Source organism: Crassostrea angulata, chromosome 4, assembly GCF_025612915.1.
Source record: "Crassostrea angulata isolate pt1a10 chromosome 4, ASM2561291v2, whole genome shotgun sequence".
Taxonomy (NCBI): domain Eukaryota; kingdom Metazoa; phylum Mollusca; class Bivalvia; order Ostreida; family Ostreidae; genus Magallana; species Magallana angulata.
In genome coordinates this window covers 47,878,475-47,898,727 of record NC_069114.1, presented here as the reverse complement: position 1 = coordinate 47,898,727, position 20,253 = coordinate 47,878,475, and the positions used below count along the sequence as shown (strand labels likewise).

The following is a 20,253-nucleotide window of genomic DNA, read 5'->3' as shown; positions in this document are numbered from 1 at the left end:
ATAAAAATTACGTGATTTAGTTACATATATTACATCGGGCAGTTGGGAAAATTAAATTTTGGTCTAATGCAATGTTGTTTTATGACATTCCATCATGAATTCACGCTGATTCAACAATACAGTGGTATTCGTCAGCTACTAAGACATAAAGACAGTGTTACTTTTATAAAAATAAGATCAATGCAAATCTTCCAAGATTCTGGTATGGATCTCAGGCCAAGGTAGACAAGTCATTTGCTCTGACGAGAGCCCATTATTTCACATTTAATAAGACCATTTATCGCGCATTTGGTATCATTATCGTTTGTCTATTCTTTGAGAAAGAAAGAAGTGTGTTGATATAATGAGCTTTCTTCTGAGCACAAAGTTGCACAATAAAACTCATTTACAGGCCATTATCAGAAAGTATTTACAAACGAAAGTGAAATAACTGTGCTCTTCAGCTAAACACCTTTTATTTTTAAAGTATACAAAGTAAATTACAAAAAGAACGATTCTTCCATTCGTACTATTTTAAAGTCTCTGGCTCTAATCTGACGGCTAATTCATGTTTAAAAAAAAAACCTGTGCAAATATATATTTCTGGATTGGATTTTAACGAAATGGATGATTCGTTCATTAAGATTTTTAAATTTGTTTTTCACAAAACAACGACTTTCATTAAGATTTTAAAATTTGTGTTTCACAATTCAACGCATGAATGAAATCAAACAAAACTCCGCTTTAGAATGCAATTTTTTTGTGACGTTAAAAAAGAAGGAATGGACATCTGTAAATCAAGAAATATATATTTTCACGGGGTGTTTTTTTTTCACATGAATTACTCCGATTAAAAACTTTAACATTCAATTTTATATACTATACATGTAGTGCGTACATGTGTATTGCAATATTGGTCTCTACATATGATCAAATAATTTTCAAATCAAGATATTTACAAATATTTTTTCATCATTTTGCAAGTCAAATTTTAAAAAATCTCTACCGAAAACAAAGACATTAAGATTGTTACATTTTGTAATTTCGATTACGCCACGCTGTACACTGCCTGTTGGGGAACAAAGGGAGAGATCTTGCATCGGGTTCGACATACATACATTATTTCATAGTGCGCATGTGCGGCGGAAAATTTTGAATGGTTGAAAATGGATCATGATACAAGTAATTGGGAACTTAGCAAAGAAAATGTCCAACCGATTAGACAGGGGCGTCATTTTGCTAATTTAAATGCCGCGCTTCAAACAAATATTGACCACTCATCGCTTAAACGCCAGAAACAGTGAGTTAATGTGTGCATGAACACAGATGCCTGTCATGGCATAAATATTTGTTCAACTGTTTAATGGAAAAAATCGGCATAAGCATTTAGTTTTAGTTGAACGGGTTGTTGATATTTTTCATTTTTATACCATACATGGATTTCATGGCCAGTATGATATTGGGTCATAATTGATTTGTCAAAATTACATTGTAACAATTTTTACACGAACATCTGAGCATATTGAACATCAGTGGCTTGCATGTAAACATTGTTAAACATCAGTTTTACTTGTTATTTTCTATTCCATCATTTTAATTATCGAAATTTTTTGAAAAAAAATGCAATGATAAATCGATATACAAATGTAACTCTTTAGAAGAAAACATTTACAACTCAAAACAATAAATAACAATATCTCAAGAATTCCAAACCTCCACACATACAGTAGCACATACAGTAGTGGTAGACAGGCATCTCAGCCCAACGACACCTTGGCCCTGACGGATTGGTCCAAAAATATTGACACGGCCCATGTAAAAGACACCTTGGCCCAATGAAAGTTTTTATATACATGTAACCATACATAATATTAACAATATAAATTCTTATCAAACCTTAACTATATAAGCATGCATACATAAATTTTTAAATGTTTACATGGCATATTATGATTGAAATTCAGAAAAAAAATCTTTCTACTTCTTCATTACTTTATGTAACTTTAAATTACTTATATAAGGGTATGTTCATTACACAATTCATAAGGTAGAATAACGTCTTATAGTTATAATTAGACTAGAGAGTAAGAACCATTTTAACAAGAGCTTGGACTTTGGGTAGTTGGTGTCAAACAGCAATGTGACGTAGGCCTGTCTATTTCATTGAAGGCCACTCAGCCATGGCTCTTTGAAATCAACAAGATTTGTCTGGCTTTTGAAAAGAGGCAATTGGTGTATGTTTCACTTGAAACCAGCGTCATTTTAACTTGTTTTGACGCAAGAAATAGATAGTTACGTCCTACTGAAAGTCCAAGGCCTTGTAAAAATTGTTCAATAACTAACCATAAATAAAGTCCTTACTTTATATAGTAGTTTGTATATTACACAATTGCGTTTCAAATATAGGTGTCTTTTACATGAGCCAAGGTATCTCAAATTCTGGGCCGACCTGTCTGGGCCAAGGTCTCATTGGACCGAGATGTCCAGGGGCCAATGTGTCGTTGGGCCGAAATGTCTGACATTCACAGTAGCATAAAACATATTCTGTTATCAGGTTGTTATTAAAAACAAATTCCTGCACATAAATTACAATGAACATATTCACAAAATTGCAAAATACTAGCCATTTACATTGGTATGAAAACATGGAAAAGCAAGTCTGATTCTCCTTATAAGGTAATGACTTATTTTAACAAGGAAAATCCCTGGCTCCTAATAATTGTATTCTGTATATCAAAACAAAAGTCAACTAGACCCTTGTTTTCAAATCAGTTACTTTACCAACCAAACTAGATTGATGAACCTTTAAAGTTTCATCAAAGCTTGTTAGAGTATATGTGTATCGTACACAACCACTTACATATGTTTCATGTTTTTGTTAGGAACTTTGAGGAAGCACTAAGAAGTTATGGTGGAGATGATCCCTTAGAGGTGTGGTTCAGGTGAGTTGGTTATTTCATTCTCAACTCCATCTGCTGAAGGTTTGACAGGAATCTCTTAATTAAAGTAATAATTGAGACAGGCACATGTGACATCTGCTAGAAGGTCATATAATGAATTATCCAATGGTTGACTACTGTACCACATACTATAAGTTGGAAATATTTTGGTGTGCTAAAAATGTTAGGTTGTTTTGGTGGAAGAAAATAATGTCAAAATTTAAACTGCAAATTACATTAAATGTAACATCAAAGATGTGAAAACCTTGATAAAAAACTCCTGTAAAGCCCCAATCTTTAAGCTACTGTTTAATTCTAATTTCTCCCAAAATTGTATTGCCAATCCCACCAAAATGACCTACACAATATATACTTTTTTGGTCCCAAATTCAGTTTAGTATCATTACAATTATGTTTTAAGTTGATTGACCTGTAATTTTTTTAATGTTTCTAGTTTGAACTTCTCTTGGTTTGACTAGACTATCTTTGTTTTTAGTTATGTTCTCTGGACGGAGCAAGCATTTCCCAAAGGAGGAAATGAGAGTCCGCTATGGCAGTTGTTGGAACGCTGCATCAGGGAATTCAATGAGAATGACATCTACAAAAACGACCAGAGATACGTCGACATCTGGATTCGATATGTGAGTTGTGTAGTTTAAAATTGTCTTTTCATGAAGAGAAAACTTCTTTAATATAACAATATGTGAGTTTTGTAGTGTATGAGATTGTATGAAATAGTCAGTGCTTCTAAAGAAAAATAATTTAACATGCTAAATGTAAGCAAGCAAAAATAACAATCATGATCTTTTTTGATGTGGCCTTAAGGAGAAATTGTCTTGACATCCTTTATCTAAAACATCTGAACTTATCAAAGTATATAGCCTTTGATAGATTTGAAAGCTGATTATTTCACTTGCAGGCTAACCTGTCAGCAGAGTCAGAAGAAATCTTCAAGTTTATGCATGACCAGGGAATTGGGACAGAACTTAGTTGTTTTTATGAGAGCTGGGCCAATGTTACAGAGTTAGGAGGACACACAAAGAAAGCGGACAGTATCTATCAACTCGGAATCAACCGAGCAGCCCAGCCACTGAGTCAGCTACAGCGGAAGCATGAGTATGTGTCTATATATATAGTGCAAGCAAAATGTCATGAGGATTGGCCGTGTAAGTGTTGAATGAAGTCATACCTTGAATCCTGTCTTTGGGATAAAATAAATCAAGACAAGTTATCAGGCTTTCTTGTCCAATAAAGTTTGTTGTGCTGAGCTCTCAGTATAAGATCCTTCCTCTCTCCCTATCTTTGTTCTATCTAAATTGTAATGAAGTGTTTATTTCTTGCTTGGTTTTTCAGGCGTTTTCAATACCGAGTCGCCCAGGGTTTGGTTGGTCAAGTTGAGGAAGAGATGGAAACCGATCCTGCCGAAACTCGGACTGCACTAGCAAAGTTAAAAACCCTTGGTAAAAAACATCAAGCTCCTGTCTCCAGAGTCGGAAACATTCATCAAGGTATTGTAGCTTGGAAACAAGATTCATATATCTGTTGTATCCGGTATAGTCAAACGCATTATATGCATGTTGTTAAGTCTTGTGAAATAGCTGTTCATAAAATAATTTTTGCTATCATTCAATATTGGGATATCCTAATATGAAATTACAGAGAGAAAAAAATGGTTCCTGCTCTGCTTCTTCCCTGAAACATTCTATGATGTCCATCTTAACTATTGATAATTTGGGTGTTTTTATGTAGGCTCTGGAGGGGGGATTCCTCTACAGCCACGCCCACTCAACCAGAAGGCGGGACTAGGATTTCAGATTTACTCTGATGAAAATGCAGCCCCCACTCTGATCCCAGAGACTACCGGGGAGTGGAAGGAGATCCCTAAACCCTCGGCCATCAACAAGGAAAACCGCCAGAAACCAGGGGTGTGGTCATCTGCCAAGGTACAGTACTCATACTGAGGGTGTGGTCATCTGTCAAGGTACAGTACTTATTCAGAGGGTGTGGTCATCTGTCAAGGTACAGTACTTATACTGAGGGTGGGGTCATCTGTCAAGGTACAGTACTTTAATATACTGAGGGTGTGGTCATCTGTCAAGGTACAGTACTTATACTGAGGGTGTGGTCATCTGTCAAGGTACAGTACTCATACTGAGGGTATAGTCATCTGCTATGGCACAGTACTTATACTGAGGGTATGGTCATCTGCCAAGGTACACTACTTTAACGATGGATGTAGGTATCAACTAAGGAACGGTATACACACACCAGGGCTTTGGTCATAGTCCAGGTTTGAACTGTAGGAAGCCAGTTTTTTTTATGGTCACTAAAGATGAGAAATGTATTGTGCAGCTAGACTGAAAGGAAATTCATTTAAAGTAAGATTAAATAACTAATTCAGAAGTCTTGTCATTTGCCAAGGATTGGACCTGTGTGTTAGTGATGTCATACACCTGTATTCTGATCAACTTCTTAAATGAATTCTAGGTTCCTCAGAGAGGAGCGGTGGCACCAGTGGCTCCCAGTAAGCCCTCATTCAGTATACATGTGGAGGAAAACTCGGATCAGCCAATGATGTAAGTATGTTAAACAGTGTACGTGTGCATGTCAATAAGAACCCGATCATTGTGAACTAGTGACTCCAACAGTGTGTGCCCAAATTAATATAATAAAATAATGGAAGAAAATTTCTTGATTGAGATTTTTCTTTCTAATTGTATTCCATCTTGGCCAATATTTGGTGTCTACCTCAGAGTTACATCTACAAGTATTCTGTTCTCTAATATTTACACCTGTTGAACAGACATTCAGGCTCTGCTGTAAATCTATCAGTATTGTACAGGTGTTTTATATATTAACATAACTTATTTAGTTAATTGTATGTATCTGGAAATCCTCATTTTGTTATTAGGACCCCAAGGAAAGCTCCAGGGATGGAAAGTCAAGTTCTCAGGTAACTAACAACATTTGCCATTCTTTAATAAAAATTTACATTTGTTTGCATTGGTTTGTACACACTTCACAATGTGTGCTTACTTCTTAGTGCGAGGAAGGCCCCCAAACACACAGATCCACTACAGAACCTGCGACACGTCACGGAGACAGAGGGGGGCGTGTTTGTACCCATGTACTGTAAGGACAAAGTCTACTGTGGCATTGAAGAGTTCTCGTTCGAGGAGTTGAGAGCTCTACGCTGGAAGGCTAAGAAACGGGCTGCGGAAAACCGAGAAAGGAGAAAAGAGGAAGAAAGGAGAAAGGCAGAAGAAAAGTTGATGGCAGGTAAGATGTGCGGAGTTGGTAAATAGCCAAAAAATGCCTGAATAGGTATGGTTTACAGTTTAGAAATCCATGTATATAAAGTATACAGACATTCATATATGATATATATAACACCTGTATGGATAATATAAACTTACAAGTAAGACACCTGTTTACACAAGGCTTCAGTAAAAGGCACATTTATGCACAAGTTTTACCGGAAATTTGAACATACTGTATTCAGGGAAATATTCGCCCTTGTTTTATTTTCGCCCTTGTTGTCAGAGGGCAAATTTAAGACTGGGCGAATTCCAATGTTCCAAGCTATTTCCTTTGTACACAAGCGAGTCTGGGCAAATTTAAGATGGGGCGAACCAGTTTGCAAGTGTAGAAGGGCGAAAATAACATGGGGCAAAAATAACGCTGTATGTACAGTAAATCTGTAAAAAAAAAATAAAAATATGTAACTATGTATATGAAGAGACTACATGTATAAGACGATACATTCATCGTGGACAAATATAATACTTAGGTAAAACACACGGTTGTAAGTCATATCTAGTCAAAGAGGAAAATCCTCATCACATTTAGTTACATGTACATTTTGTACATTTAATTTAAACACAACATGAAATGCAAATAAATATACATGTATGTACATTTTAAGTACTTCTATTCCATATTAGAAATGAGTTATTTCTTTGGAGTTTGTGTATGTGGGTATTAGGGTTTGTGTATGTGGGTGATGGGGTTTCTGTATGTGGGTGATGGGGTTTGTGTATGTGGGTGATGGGGTTTGTGTATGTGGGTGATGGAGTTTGTGTATGTGGGTGATGGAGTTTGTGTACATGTGGGTGATGGAGTTTGTGTACATGTGGATGATGGAGTTTGTGTATGTAGATGATGGAGTTTGTGTATGTGGATGATCAAGTTTGTGATGGAGTTTGTGTATGTGGATGATGGCCTCAGATCTCTTACTCCACATCTCATCCACTGTAGCTCAACAGCAGGACTTGCTGAGACAGCAGGAGATCCTACGACAGAGGATGATGGAGTTCCAGCAGCAACAGGAGCAGTTCGAGCGTGAGAAGAAGTCCATGCTGTCCAAACTCCAGGAAAAGCTCATAGAGAGGGACCAGCAACTGGAGGAAGCCAGGTACTTGGTCCAAGCAATCATTTAAATTTGACATCATTCAAGTGAAGAAGATTATATATGTGCAGTATTAAGTAATTTCTGCCCTCAAAATCAAGAATGGAGCAAAGCAATTTTGCCTTCTAGCCTCGCAAAAACGGTAATGAGAAAGAATGATTTCATTATTTTAAGAGATATGGGAGTATGTACATGTTATTGATTTCACAGAAAATGACTGGTATCTAGATTGTTGTAATAAAAGACTGTTTGGGTAGAATTTTTTGGTTTTGTGTATTATCGCATGATTATATTTGTATAATTTTATAATGTTTGAATATCTGTGAATATGGGGGCAGAGATTGAAACTTATCAAATACAATCCTTTCAAATTCTGATATTAGCATAAGTATATTGTATCACACAGATGACAATTGACCTAAAGTAAGTTTTATTAATTCTTTAATGTAAAGCTGTCATGTAACAGACAGTCACTGCAGATAACTGTGAAGGAAGATGTTCTAATTCTGAGCTTGTTGTTTATTTTAGCCAGCAACACCTGCGGACTCAGAGAGACCAGGTTGAGCGAGACATCGAGCTCAGGATGCAGCAGCAGGAACTCGCTCCCCGCCAGTCACCAAAGTCAACCTTGAGGCCAAAGTCCGAGGTCAACCCAGCTGCAGTAAAGACCAGGCCCCTGGGGCAGAGATCCCTGTCTCCTCAGGAGGAAATGGACACACAGCCTCAGCCCCAAAGTGGAAACGTGCTCCAGGTTTGTGTAAGGTTTAATGGTAACCTACAGTTTGATGTGTTAACAGTTAGGTATTCATCTACGAGTGTGACCAGTGTACAGTACCGATCAGACCCAACCTAACACCAAAGTAAACCCCAACTAAACATCGGGTTTACTTTTTGGGTTTACTTTTTGAAAATTTGGGTCCACTTGGGGTTTACTTTGGGTTTCTCGAGAATTGCTTTTGGAGTCAACTATATTCACTGAAGTGTGAAGCAGACCTATATTTTATCTTACTGCCTGTGATTACTGCCCCTTATATATTCCGAATACACAAGTAGCGTCTGTTTACAGGGTATACTTCTGATCGGGGTTTACTCTCTGTGTTTACTTGGGGTTTACTCTGGGTCCACTTTAGAAAACCCAGAAAGTAAACCCAGGGTTAAATTGGGATTTACTTTCTGTTAGGTTGGGTCTGATCGGTACTGTATGGTGCAATTTGTTGGCAGTTAGGTATAAATACATGAGAATGACCAATGTTTGTTTGAAAATCTTCATGTAAGTACATTAAAGATGACTGTTCGAGGTATGAGATATTTTTTTTTAACTGCTTAACATGTGTAATCCTTTTATCCCTGTAGACATCTACATCCACACCCAGTGACAGATCCTGGTTAAACTCCAGTGGGTCTGGGGGTAGACGAACAGGACCCACCCCCGACACTTCCAAACGGGTGAGGCATCAGTTGGACTCTTGCCACATCTCATAGATAATTTATACTTGTACAGTGTATATTTTCCTGTACATTGAAATTTGTTAACTTTTGGTCTCTTTCTTGACTTGTATACATAAATGTAGGTCAAACCTTGAGCTTTCAAATACTGCTATGAAACTTTCTCTGTATCAATCTTTATAAGTTCTATTGCAGTTTATTTTGAATGTATATTGTGTATAATTTGACATCTGTTTGGATCTTTAAGATTTGTAGCTATACTCTGTCCCGAGTTTTTGCTTCCACCACTTTTTGCCTGATATTTCAATAATAGTAAATACCTTTGTGCTCAAACTATGTTCATCCACTAATATAAAAAATGTCCAGATTATCTGTTTTGAAATGCCCCCTCTACCGCTTCAGGTTTCAATACACATCCCGAAATTGAAATTCTACGGAGATTTTGCATTGCAACAGCCATTAATAAGCCCGGATGATAATGATAAAAAATTCCGCGATGTATTCCGAGTGTATTCCGAATGGAGAATAGATGTAAACATTCCCCATTATAAATCTCCGTAAGGAATCTGTTTTCGTTCCTGTGAATTTTTCTGAGTGAAAAGGGATAATTGTTCAATGAAGATATCTTGGATATATTCCCTTTTAACGATTTCAACTGTATTTCTTTCACAGGTATGTGTAATTTTATTAAAAATCATCAAAAAGCGATAGAAGCAATAACTTGGGACAGACTATAGTGTAAAACAAGTCGTTTGGTAGCTCAGCTGTCTGTCTGCTGGACGTGAGATCTGACATTGTTGTATTATGTTGACCTTGATTTGACTTTGTGTTTCAGTCCCTCACCGCCCCCTCCCCTACCGTGTGCACCAAAGAGGCCATGAACATTGTGATGGGGATGTTTAACTCCTCCCTGGACATCGATAAAGACTTGGGCTGGGAGGAAGGGGGTCAGGGAAACGTGTCTCTGCCTCCACAGAATGGTCAGCAACACTTTGTGTTATGATAGACTTCTCTAATGTTTACAGCTTTGAAACATCAGCTGTTAGCTTTTTACTATTTATTTATATTATTCAACCTTTTTTTTAAAAGACCAAGCTCATCTATTTTCAGAGACCCCGGCAAAATCCAGTGTGCCCTTTGCCATATTTGATGAAAACTCTCAGATGAAGAAAGAAAAGAGCAGGATACCAGTATATGAGGACCAGACTGACAGAGAAAATAGACCACCCCTCTCAATTCAGGACAGGTGTGTAACACTGAAGTAGTAATGCCGATGACTACTAAATGATTTCTTGCTTTTAACTAAAAATAATTCAATAAAATCAATGTACTCAAAATAATTGAAGACTCTCCTGTAGGTCAGACAAGCAGAGTGGAAGCATCCCTGTACAGTCTTTTGGGCAGAGGACCAAGAAAACGGGTGGACTCGTGAAGGCCAGACAAAGTGATACCTTTGTAAGAGCTGTTACTCTTTTATTCTTAACACAAATGAAATGATATTGAGAGCCATTATTGTTTTGTCCTAAAATACAAATAATCACAAGCATCCGACATCTGTATTTCTCATGATGAAAAAATATACTCTACCTGATACTGAATATCTCGTAATTTTCGCATGATCTAATTTTCCCTTTATTGCGATTTCATTTAAATCACTAATTTTTTGATAAACAGAAATTATATTCTGTATTATTTTCTACAGTAAACTTATTAATTTCGCAAAAAATTACCGACTTTAATTTAAAATGCTACACATTTTTCCCATTTTTGCAAATTTTGTGACACGTGCACATTGCCACCTGAATGAATATCAATAATTCAATTATTTTGCAGTTTAAGTCTTTATGAAGTTGAGTTGCTAACCCTCTATACTTTACAATATCCTCCAGTACTTCTTTGCTGTCAAATAGATCCAATATACCGTCTTGTATAACACATTTACATGTTTATCTTGTTTGTGCTAATTGTGTTACATTATATATATTTGAACTCATGTTGTGATGATGCTGATTATAAATAGGATTTGGAGAACAAGATGGAGGGCATCGAGTCTCAGGGTGGGGATGAGGATTACACTATAGCACCGGTCGGCTCCCACCAGAGCTTTGCCGCGATGGCCCGATGTGCCTCCACACCGTTCAGTGAGAACCATGAAGGTCCACCCCCAATCCCCAACCTGTCTAACATTCAGGCCGATAAGACAGCCAATCACACGCCCATCCTCTCCAACACAGCAGACAGTCAGGGACCCAACAGCTTCTTCCCTGATCAGCAGAATCTAAGGTATATACAAAAATATTTATACATTCTAGGCCAAGTGACGTGAAAGTTAATTCAGTATTTTTTTTATACTTTCAGTTAGGCAATGCAAAGAGCAATAACTCTGTGCTAGTCAATTATATAAGATATTTGCAAATTTTGGGATAGATATTAATTATTACACATTGATTATTAATTCATAAATAAAATCTGGTGAAATTTGAAGGCATGGAATATCCATGGACATTTTGTGTATAAGTTATGTAATTCATGACACAGCTTTTATGGTTCTTTTTCGAAGGAAATTCTGTACACTAGCAATCATATTTATTCCATTTCTCTTTTCCTTGTTCACAGCCCTATAATGGAGGGAAGCAGTGAGGAATCGGACCCCAGTGCCCACTCCCACCACCACACGCAGCACAGTGCTACCCACGCCCAGCTCAGTGCTTTCCATCCCCTGGGGGACAGGGTGGCTGACCACACACATCCTGACCCACATATTTACCACATACCAATGGAGGAGCCCCCAGCAGAACACGACCCTCTAAATCACTCCAACCCGGTAGTGGACACCTCCACGTACCAGCCCCCTGAGGAGAACCCCGGGCTAGCTGACCAGTCTGTCTACATCGACACCAGTAACCCGTTTGATGTCGACACTGTCCGACACATACTGGAGCAACTCCCTACCCCCATCAAGCTCCACCCCAGCTACCACGAGGTCCCCCGCCAAATTCAGAGCATCATCTGTGGAATCAACATTACTCTAGGTATGTAATGCTGTATGTATAAAATTCATGAACAGTGTGTGAATAAGTAACTTTTAGGAGATAGATTAGTATTGTCAATCTGAAAAGCTGTATCTATTTGATTTTTTTTGTTTGGCAAACTGAAGTATTTTATTTAGCAGCTGGAAGAAATAAACTTGTTCAAAAAATTGAAAAAGCATTTAGGAAAGCTAAAAGAATTAAATAGAACTTTTGTTTGTTTTTGCGTGTATCTATTTAGAGTCAAGAATTTTTGGTTGATTAGGACATATTTAGTTGCATATCAATAAAGAAATCAGTTCTGTAACATATGAAAATCAACTCTTGGTAAACCATCACAGAGTTTTCTTCTATTTCTACAAACCAAACTGTGTTTGTCTTTGGCATGTACAACACTTTAGTTTTTAACGGGGTTTTCCAACGGAAAAATCCGGTTATTAAAATGGTGAAAATGGCGGTCGGGCGGGCGGCTGCCAAAAGGGTACCCTCATTGTACGGATAACTCCTCCTACAGTTTTCAAGATAGGAAGTTGTTCTTTTGCAGATCAATTGTACATATATCAGAGGTGTGCATATTGCTAGGATTTTGATTTCCGATAATTTATCGAAAAAATACCAGCTTTTAAACTTAGTCATTTTTTGGCAAAATATTGCATATAGGGTACCCTCATTGTACGGATAACTCCTCCTACAGTTCTCAAGATAGGAAGTTGTTCTTTTGCAGATCAATTGTACATATATCAGAGGTGTGCATATTGCTAGGAGTTTGATTTCTGATAATTTATCGAAAAAATACCAGCTTTTGAACTTAGTCATTTTTTGGCAAAATATTGCATATAGGGTACCCTCATTGTACGGAGAACTCCTCCTACAGCTCTCAAGATAGGAAGTTGTTCTTTTGCAGATCAATTGTACATATATCAAAGGTGTGCATATTGCTAGGATTTTGATTTCTGATAATTTATGAAAAAAATACTAGCTTTTGAACTTAGTCATTTTTTGGCAAAATGTTTCATATACATGTAGGGTACTCCATTTCACTGGATAAGGGTTGACATGGATTATGGATACAGTTTACATAAAAGAAAACCCGGTTTGCTGTCACATTGACAGCTTTTCACTTGTTGTGATATTGTGCACATACATTGTAGGTATGGACATGTACGAGGTGAAGGAGATTGTGGGTAAGGGAGCCTTTGCCAAGGTGTACAGCGCCACCTGTATGATGTCATCATGTAACACGGACATACTTGACTTTGACTACCTGGACAGCGCTGACCTCGAGTCAAAGCTGATAGCTCTAAAGGTAAGTCATTCAGAACAGGTATTTGTAAAGGTAAGTCTGTGAGAACTGGTAGCTCCAAAGGTAAGTCATTCAGAACTGGTATTTGTAAAGGTAAGTCTGTCAGAACAGGTAGCTCTGAAGGTAAGTCTGTGAGGACAGGGACAGAAGTCTGAGTTACCTATATACACATTTATAATTTTCTATAGAAACATTCATATTCTAGAAATGATACCTTTTCACAATCAATATGTATAGTTAATAACTTGGAGACATATCAACATCTGCTGGAATGAAGTATACAGAAGTTCTAAGATGTAGTTTTGTTACATCAAAAGTAATGTAATAATTCTATTCATGGTACGTGTTGGATTTTATTTCTGTAGGTTCAGAAGCCAGCCAATGTGTGGGAATTCTACATCTGCACAGAAATCCAGAAGCGATTGTCAAGGTTACAGGAGAATGTAGATGTGGTAAGTCTATGTCCAGGAAGTTGATCTGTGTGGGTAAACATGTAGAGCTTTGTACTGACTCTGTGCGCATTGTTAGATATTTATCAAGAGACAATGTTACATAGGAAGCCGAGTTCTAGGAAGTATGTGTATAGATCATTGTCCTTAAACAACAGACTCTATTCTGTGTGTGTTAAATGACAAAGGCACTTTGTGGTCTGTCTCATTCAGTCTATTTCTATGAAATCTGTCAATGTGTTCCCACAGATCCTTTTACATCTTACAATATAAGAATCAAAACATGAGGTATTTATGTATGCTGTGGGATTATTAGTTTTTGTGGGGGCTAAAATTTTCATAGAATTATCAAACAGGCTTAATTCATTATGTATAGGAACTATTCCACAGAATATTGTCCTCAATATCAAACCCAACAAAGATTAACATTCCTTACAGATCTAAATTATTCTACAGTATATCTGTTAAGGCTGTTTGGACAGGAGTTTGGTTGTTTATATGATGTTGTTGTGTTTCAGCGCCCTGCTATGATGTCTGTGGAGAAGGGATATTTCTACACTGATGCCAGCTGTCTGGTGACAGAATACTGCAAACACGGATCAGTCCTGGTAGGTACACACACTGAGTATCAATGACTGGGGGGACGCACACAGTCCGAATATCAAGTACAGGGGGGGGGGGGGGGGGGGGGGCACACACAGTCCGAGTATCAAGTACTGGGGGGACACACACAGTCCGAGTATCAAGTACTGGGGGGGACACACACAGTCCATGTACAAGTTTCAAATACTGAGGGCACACACTGAGCATCACATACTGGGGGGGGGGGGGGGGGGGGACGGGACACACTGAGTATCAAATACTTGCGGACACACACAGTCCAAGTTGTAATTACTGGAGGGGCTGCCCACTTACACAATCCAACTATACTTATACAAATAGTGGTGGGTACGCACATGAAATCTGAATATACCAGAAACAAATACTGGTGGGTATAAGTATGCATACAATATCAAATAGAGCCATATTATACAGCTATTGCTGTTTTTGAGGTCAATACAGGGATTTAGATACTTGAGAAGTACAGGTGAATATTGTCCTTCTTGGTAAGCTAAATGGTCATATTGATCCAAAAAAACCCAGCAATAATTGTTTTATTTTATGATTCAGCAACAAATTGATACAAACATGATGAGTGTTATCAAGCGAAGATTTAAGTTTGAAGCCATAGCCAAACAAATTGAGAACACAATATTTCATTGGACGATCTATTTTTAGTCCTATATAGAGAAAATCAAATGTTATATTGACCTCCTAAGTCACAGGCAAGTGAATATAACTATTTATGCTAGATTGTTGGATATCAACCAATCAAAGGGCTTGGAATTAATCATATGGTATTATCCAATACAGATATGAATTATGTAAACACCTTTCCTCTTCTTAAAAAAAAAAAATTAACTTGAAATGAATGACAAGCGGGGTCAACTCAGCTGTATGTGTTCTCCTACAACGTACACTCTACAGCAGCTCTTCTGATTCTGTTGCAGGACGTAGTCAACAAGTTTGGGGAGGCCAACAAGTCGCAGGAGTTCCTAACTCTGTACCTGACTATAGAACTGATGCACATGGTGGAACAGCTACATCGCTGTCAGATCATCCACGGCGACCTCAAACCAGACAACTTGCTTGTCAAAGGATTGTAAGTCATTGAACAGTATAACAAGTTTATTGTCAGTCACCACTAAGTCTTTACTACAAGTCCATTGTCAGTCACCACTAAGTCTTTACTACAAGTCCATTGTCAGTCACCACTAAGTCTTTACTACAAGTCCATTGTCAGTCACCACTAAGTCTTTACTACAAGTCTGTTGTTAGTCATTAACTTTATTTAAACTGTAAATTATGCTAACATGTCAAAATAATGAGAAACATAACCAGTTAATCGGTTCTTGTAGTTTCACTGATTTACCTGGTATCCATTTATACTTTGAAACAAATTATCAATTCTACATTATATTACAATCAAGTTTAAGCATGCATGTGTCTTTATGTTAGATCAAATATAAAAATATTAAATTTGTGTTTGCCATATGATTAGCTTAGTCCTCAGCACCATATATTGTAATGACTAACTCCCTAGTAGAATCAACAATGGTATTGATAATTTTTAAAAGATAAAAGAAGCATTTATCCACATCTATATATCCTATCTGCTGGACATTGTTAAATTGTATGTTTTTAAAAGCATTCATTTTATGTTGTTGACCTATTTACAGTTCCCCCCTACCAGATAGCAGTGACCCAGATGTGGTGTTCAGTGGTGACCGCCGCCCGCTTCTCCTGATTGACTTTGGACAGAGTATAGACATGACCCGCTATCCCCCAGGGACCACGTTCTTGGCCAAAGTCAAAACCTCCAGCTTTATGTGCATTGAGATGCAGACCGACCGACCCTGGACTTATCAGGTGAATATAGAAGGCCATTCACATACATCAGTATTAAGAAATAGGAACACACATACATACAGGTGAATCTCGATAACTCGAACTTCGGGGGACCATGATTAAACTTCGAGAGATCAAGAGTTCGAGAGATCGAAAGTTTAAAAAAATCCGGAAATTTTTGTTCCGGTCATTTTGGTTCTAAAATTATAGAAGCCGGAAATTTATATTTATAACATGGAAGGATAGTCTGACATGATTTCAGTCGTATTTTCTGCTACATTACTTCAATTTAAACAATACAAAACTTACTTGTGTGGTTATTAAGTGTATTTTTTCACGTTAAAAAACTTTAAAGCATATTATGTTTTCTTAATCATTACGTTAGAATATTTTAAATAAAGAGCATTTACCGTAACATTCACAAGTTGTTGAAATTAATAGATCACTTACAAATTACTTATCTACCCTTTGAAGGAAGCAATGGGTAGTGTCACTTACGTAATCAACTACGGTAATTAACACTACGACGCTAGCCCCCAGAAGTTCACTCAACCGTCCAGGTAAGGTCAACACGGAGCTATAATTATACGCCTGATCGGCCGCGTGTGCACACTGCAACCACTTCGAGTTATCAAGAGTGAAAAACAATGAAATATGTATAACGGGAGCCAGATTTTACTTCGAGAGATCAAGAACTTCGAGAGATCGGAGTTCGAGAGATCAAGAGTAAATTTGCTTAGTTATATAGAGAAAAAAATTGGGACCGTGAGTTCACTTCGAGAGATCAAGAACTTCGAGAGATCGAAGTTCGAGCCATCGAGTGTCACCTGTATACCTATCAAGTGAAGTGTATTTTGAAGCAGATCAAGCTAGTGGAACTAATTCTCTGGATTGTTTTTTTTTTTCAGACTGATTTGTTTGGCTTGGCTGGCACCCTTCATGTGCTGCTGTTTGGTCAGTACATGAAAGTGTATCAGGAACAGGGGGAGTGGAGGATAACCCAGTCAGTCAACAGGTAAATACACAGCTCCACTAATCAAGGTAACCTATACAGGTAAATACACAGCTCCACATATCAAGGTAACCTATACAGGTAAATACACAGCTCCACATATCAAGGTAACCTATACAGGTAAATACACAGCTCCACATATCAAGGTAACCTATACAGGTAAATACACAGCTCCACATATCAAGGTAACCTATACAGGTAAATACACAGCTCCACATATCAAGGTAACCTATACAGGTAAATACACAGCTCCACTTATCAAGGTAACCTATACAGGTAAATACACAGCTCCACATATCAAGGTAACCAATACAGGTAAATACATGGCTCCTTTGACAGGTGACCTTCACATTATACATGTAGAGACAAAGTTTAATCAACAGGTGACCTACACATTATACAGGTGGATACACAATGTCATCAACAAAGAACGTACACTCTAATCATGTAGATATAAAACAGTACCAATGTGTAACACATACTCTAAACAGTTAAATAGCCCATGTGCAGGTACCACCTTACACACTATACAGGTTGATAACCCTTACTTGACACGCTATACAGGTATATACTTAATATAAACAACAGGTACCCTCCCACACATCACGGGGAGATAAAAACATAAACATATATACTACACAGGTAAACAACAGGTACCCTACGTACTTACATTGTGACCCCAACACAACCTAATTTCAATACACTGTTAGCCAGTGGCACAGATATACATGTAATATAAATTTTTTATACTTTACATTATTTTTTGTTGAAATATACACATTTACATTTAATAATTTATTTTTGGTTGAAATATACTTTCTGATTGGCTGAAAAAGTTGATTTATATCGTATAAAGAATATTACCTAGGTCACAAAATGACTAGCATTTGAAATGTATTAATCCATCTGACGTTACATTTGAATTTTGTCTAATTTTTAAAATTGAATGACTTTTTTCTACAATATATAGCCAAAAAAAATCTGTTATAAAGAATAATTCAAAAGCTACTTACATTTATACTCATATAAACTGGGTTGAAACATTTTTTTGCTTTTTTATAAACCACTTTACAATTATAAATATAAAATGCAAACTGCCCCAACCCAATTCAACTTGCATGAATCGGGAAGCAATGGAACCTGAAAAGGAAATCTTTTAGTCCGTACAAAATCAGAGTACAGAAAAACAAAGCTGTCATTGAAAGCAAGTGTTGATTAATTCCAGGAAATTCAACCAACAGCTGTGGAGGAAGATCTTCTACACCCTACTCAACATCCCGAGCTGCGAGGAGATCCCCGACCTTCCTGCACTGAGGAGAGAGTGTGAGGAGTATTTTGTCAGCTCCCTGCTACCCACTTACAACAAACAGATCAACAAAGTCATCCTGAAACTAGACAGTCTGGCCAGTAAATGAACGACATTAAAAGTTATATACATTGTATGTATAACAAACAAATCAACAAAGTCAATAAAAGTTTATATATACATTGTATCTATAACAAACAATTCAACAGTCATCAAAACCCTAGTCAGCATGGCTAGTTAGTGAGTGACTGGAACCTTATTTACAGATAGTTGTATATGTTCTATATCTGTATAAGTAATGTCAGATAGTGATGTGAACATGTGATGGAGAGATATGTAATTATATCAGTATTGTTCTCTTATTTCATGTACAGTTGGTGTATTTTCTTTTTATTGTTTTATTTAGATTATATTATTAGGTCTTTCCACCTTTCAGGTGAAACAAAATATTGTAAACATAAAAAATAATGAGGTGGAAAGACCTCTAATTGTTCGAGAACAATTAGTCTACTAGTTAATAACTAAAGGTCTTTAGTTAACATGTAGTACTGGTACATAATGAAGTCAGAGCTTATTAAATGATGAATACTATAGAAATACTATGTTGTTTTTTTGATTAGGATTTGAGTGTAGTATTTGACCGTTACGGAGGCTGAAGGGTCAACAAATTAACCTCAGATCTGTCTTATAATGGTAAATATGACATTCTGGGCCATAAACTATTATTTAGTAAAGAAAAATCCAAATTTTGAATATTTCCTGTCTAAAGGAGGTAAATATAGCCGAAAATGGCCACAATCACCCATCCATCTTTAAAAGAACACTACAAAATCTTCACTCAGGCTTAATCACAGTGAACCTTTGTGTAGTTGGAGTATTCATTGATTTAAAATTAAACCAACTCCAATGGAGGGTTTAGATCCTCAGTTTTTCTTGTTTTTTTTAAGGAAACTATGAACAGTGAAAATGTAAATTATATTAGCTAGACAAACCAGGAACCCAAATTACTGTAAATATTGATATACCGGTATCAATAAAACGAACTAATCAAACTTCCCCACTGTAATAACCTGGTCTCCAGCTGTGTATAGGGCTGGAAAATGTCAGTGATTAATTGTGTTCTTGTAATGAATTGTAAATCACTCATTGTGACTTTATGATGTTGCTGATGACGTAAATGTCAGCGTTAGATGCATCAAATACCATTGCTAGAGTGATTGAAAACTGATAATATTATAAGCAACGGAAAGGAGGGACACCTAGAATTATCTTGAAAATCATTTGGTGGTACTGTCAAGTGGTGTGAATTTTTATAAGCGTATGATAAGATATTAAAGTGACTATGACACAATTTCAATTTGGGGCCCATTCAATATTTTTACATTTACCTTTCCAGGATCTGTATAACATTCTAATTACGTATATTAATATACACGAACCGAGTCAGTATCATATATAGCTGCAGGTCTGTAGCTCCCGGTCTGAAAAAATTCGGATGGACGACCTGGGAGCTACAGTGCCTCCCATAGTAAAAAACGGCAATTTATGGCCCACAAAAAATTGCGCTAGTTTTGGACTGATTAACCTTATTTTCACACAAATTCTGTAAAAACATTTAGTACCATTAAATTCTTCAGACAATTTACTGTAACGTGCAAGGGGGTCACTGCCTGTGACCCCCGCGGGCCCGTACCCGAGATAGAATCGGATAGCCCTGATTGCTGCCAATATTTACAAGTGCAGACTTTAATCACCGCTCCTGCACATAAATAGGGACTCAACGTTACGCAGGCAGGGATGACCGCACACCTTCGCAACTGAACAGGTACCAACGTTAACGCAAGCAGGGATGACCGCACACATGCGCCAACAGCTCAACCTAACGCAAGCAGGGAGTGCCGCACACTTGCGCTAGAAAGGCCAGAACACCAGCA

At 37.2% G+C, this 20,253-nt stretch overlaps 1 protein-coding gene across 1 annotated transcript; it reads left to right on the top strand.

Annotated features, from left to right (window-relative positions):
* Positions 1-1,100: 1,100 nt before the first annotated feature.
* On the top strand, positions 1,101-18,916 carry LOC128181024 (mitotic checkpoint serine/threonine-protein kinase BUB1-like). The gene is made up of 24 exons (XM_052849273.1): positions 1,101-1,279; positions 2,862-2,921; positions 3,415-3,559; positions 3,838-4,034; positions 4,272-4,426; positions 4,668-4,861; positions 5,406-5,494; positions 5,830-5,871; positions 5,962-6,197; positions 7,176-7,332; positions 7,855-8,077; positions 8,680-8,772; positions 9,608-9,752; positions 9,883-10,018; positions 10,131-10,227; positions 10,793-11,055; positions 11,389-11,804; positions 12,953-13,107; positions 13,470-13,556; positions 14,072-14,161; positions 15,104-15,255; positions 15,833-16,022; positions 16,910-17,016; positions 18,239-18,916. The coding sequence occupies exons 1-24, from the start codon at positions 1,146-1,148 to the stop codon at positions 18,426-18,428; spliced, it is 3,753 nt and encodes a 1,250-aa protein (XP_052705233.1). The 5' UTR covers positions 1,101-1,145; the 3' UTR covers positions 18,429-18,916.
* Positions 18,917-20,253: the final 1,337 nt, after the last annotated feature.

Excerpts from the sequence above, each read along its gene's own strand:
- LOC128181024 (XM_052849273.1), top strand. The coding sequence starts at position 1,146 with ATGGATCATGATACAAGTAATTGGGAACTTAGCAAAGAAAATGTCCAA. Across the intron at positions 6,198-7,175 it reads AGAAGAAAAGTTGATGGCAG|CTCAACAGCAGGACTTGCTG; the intron begins GTAAGATGTGCG and ends CATCCACTGTAG. Across the intron at positions 11,805-12,952 it reads TGGAATCAACATTACTCTAG|GTATGGACATGTACGAGGTG; the intron begins GTATGTAATGCT and ends CATACATTGTAG.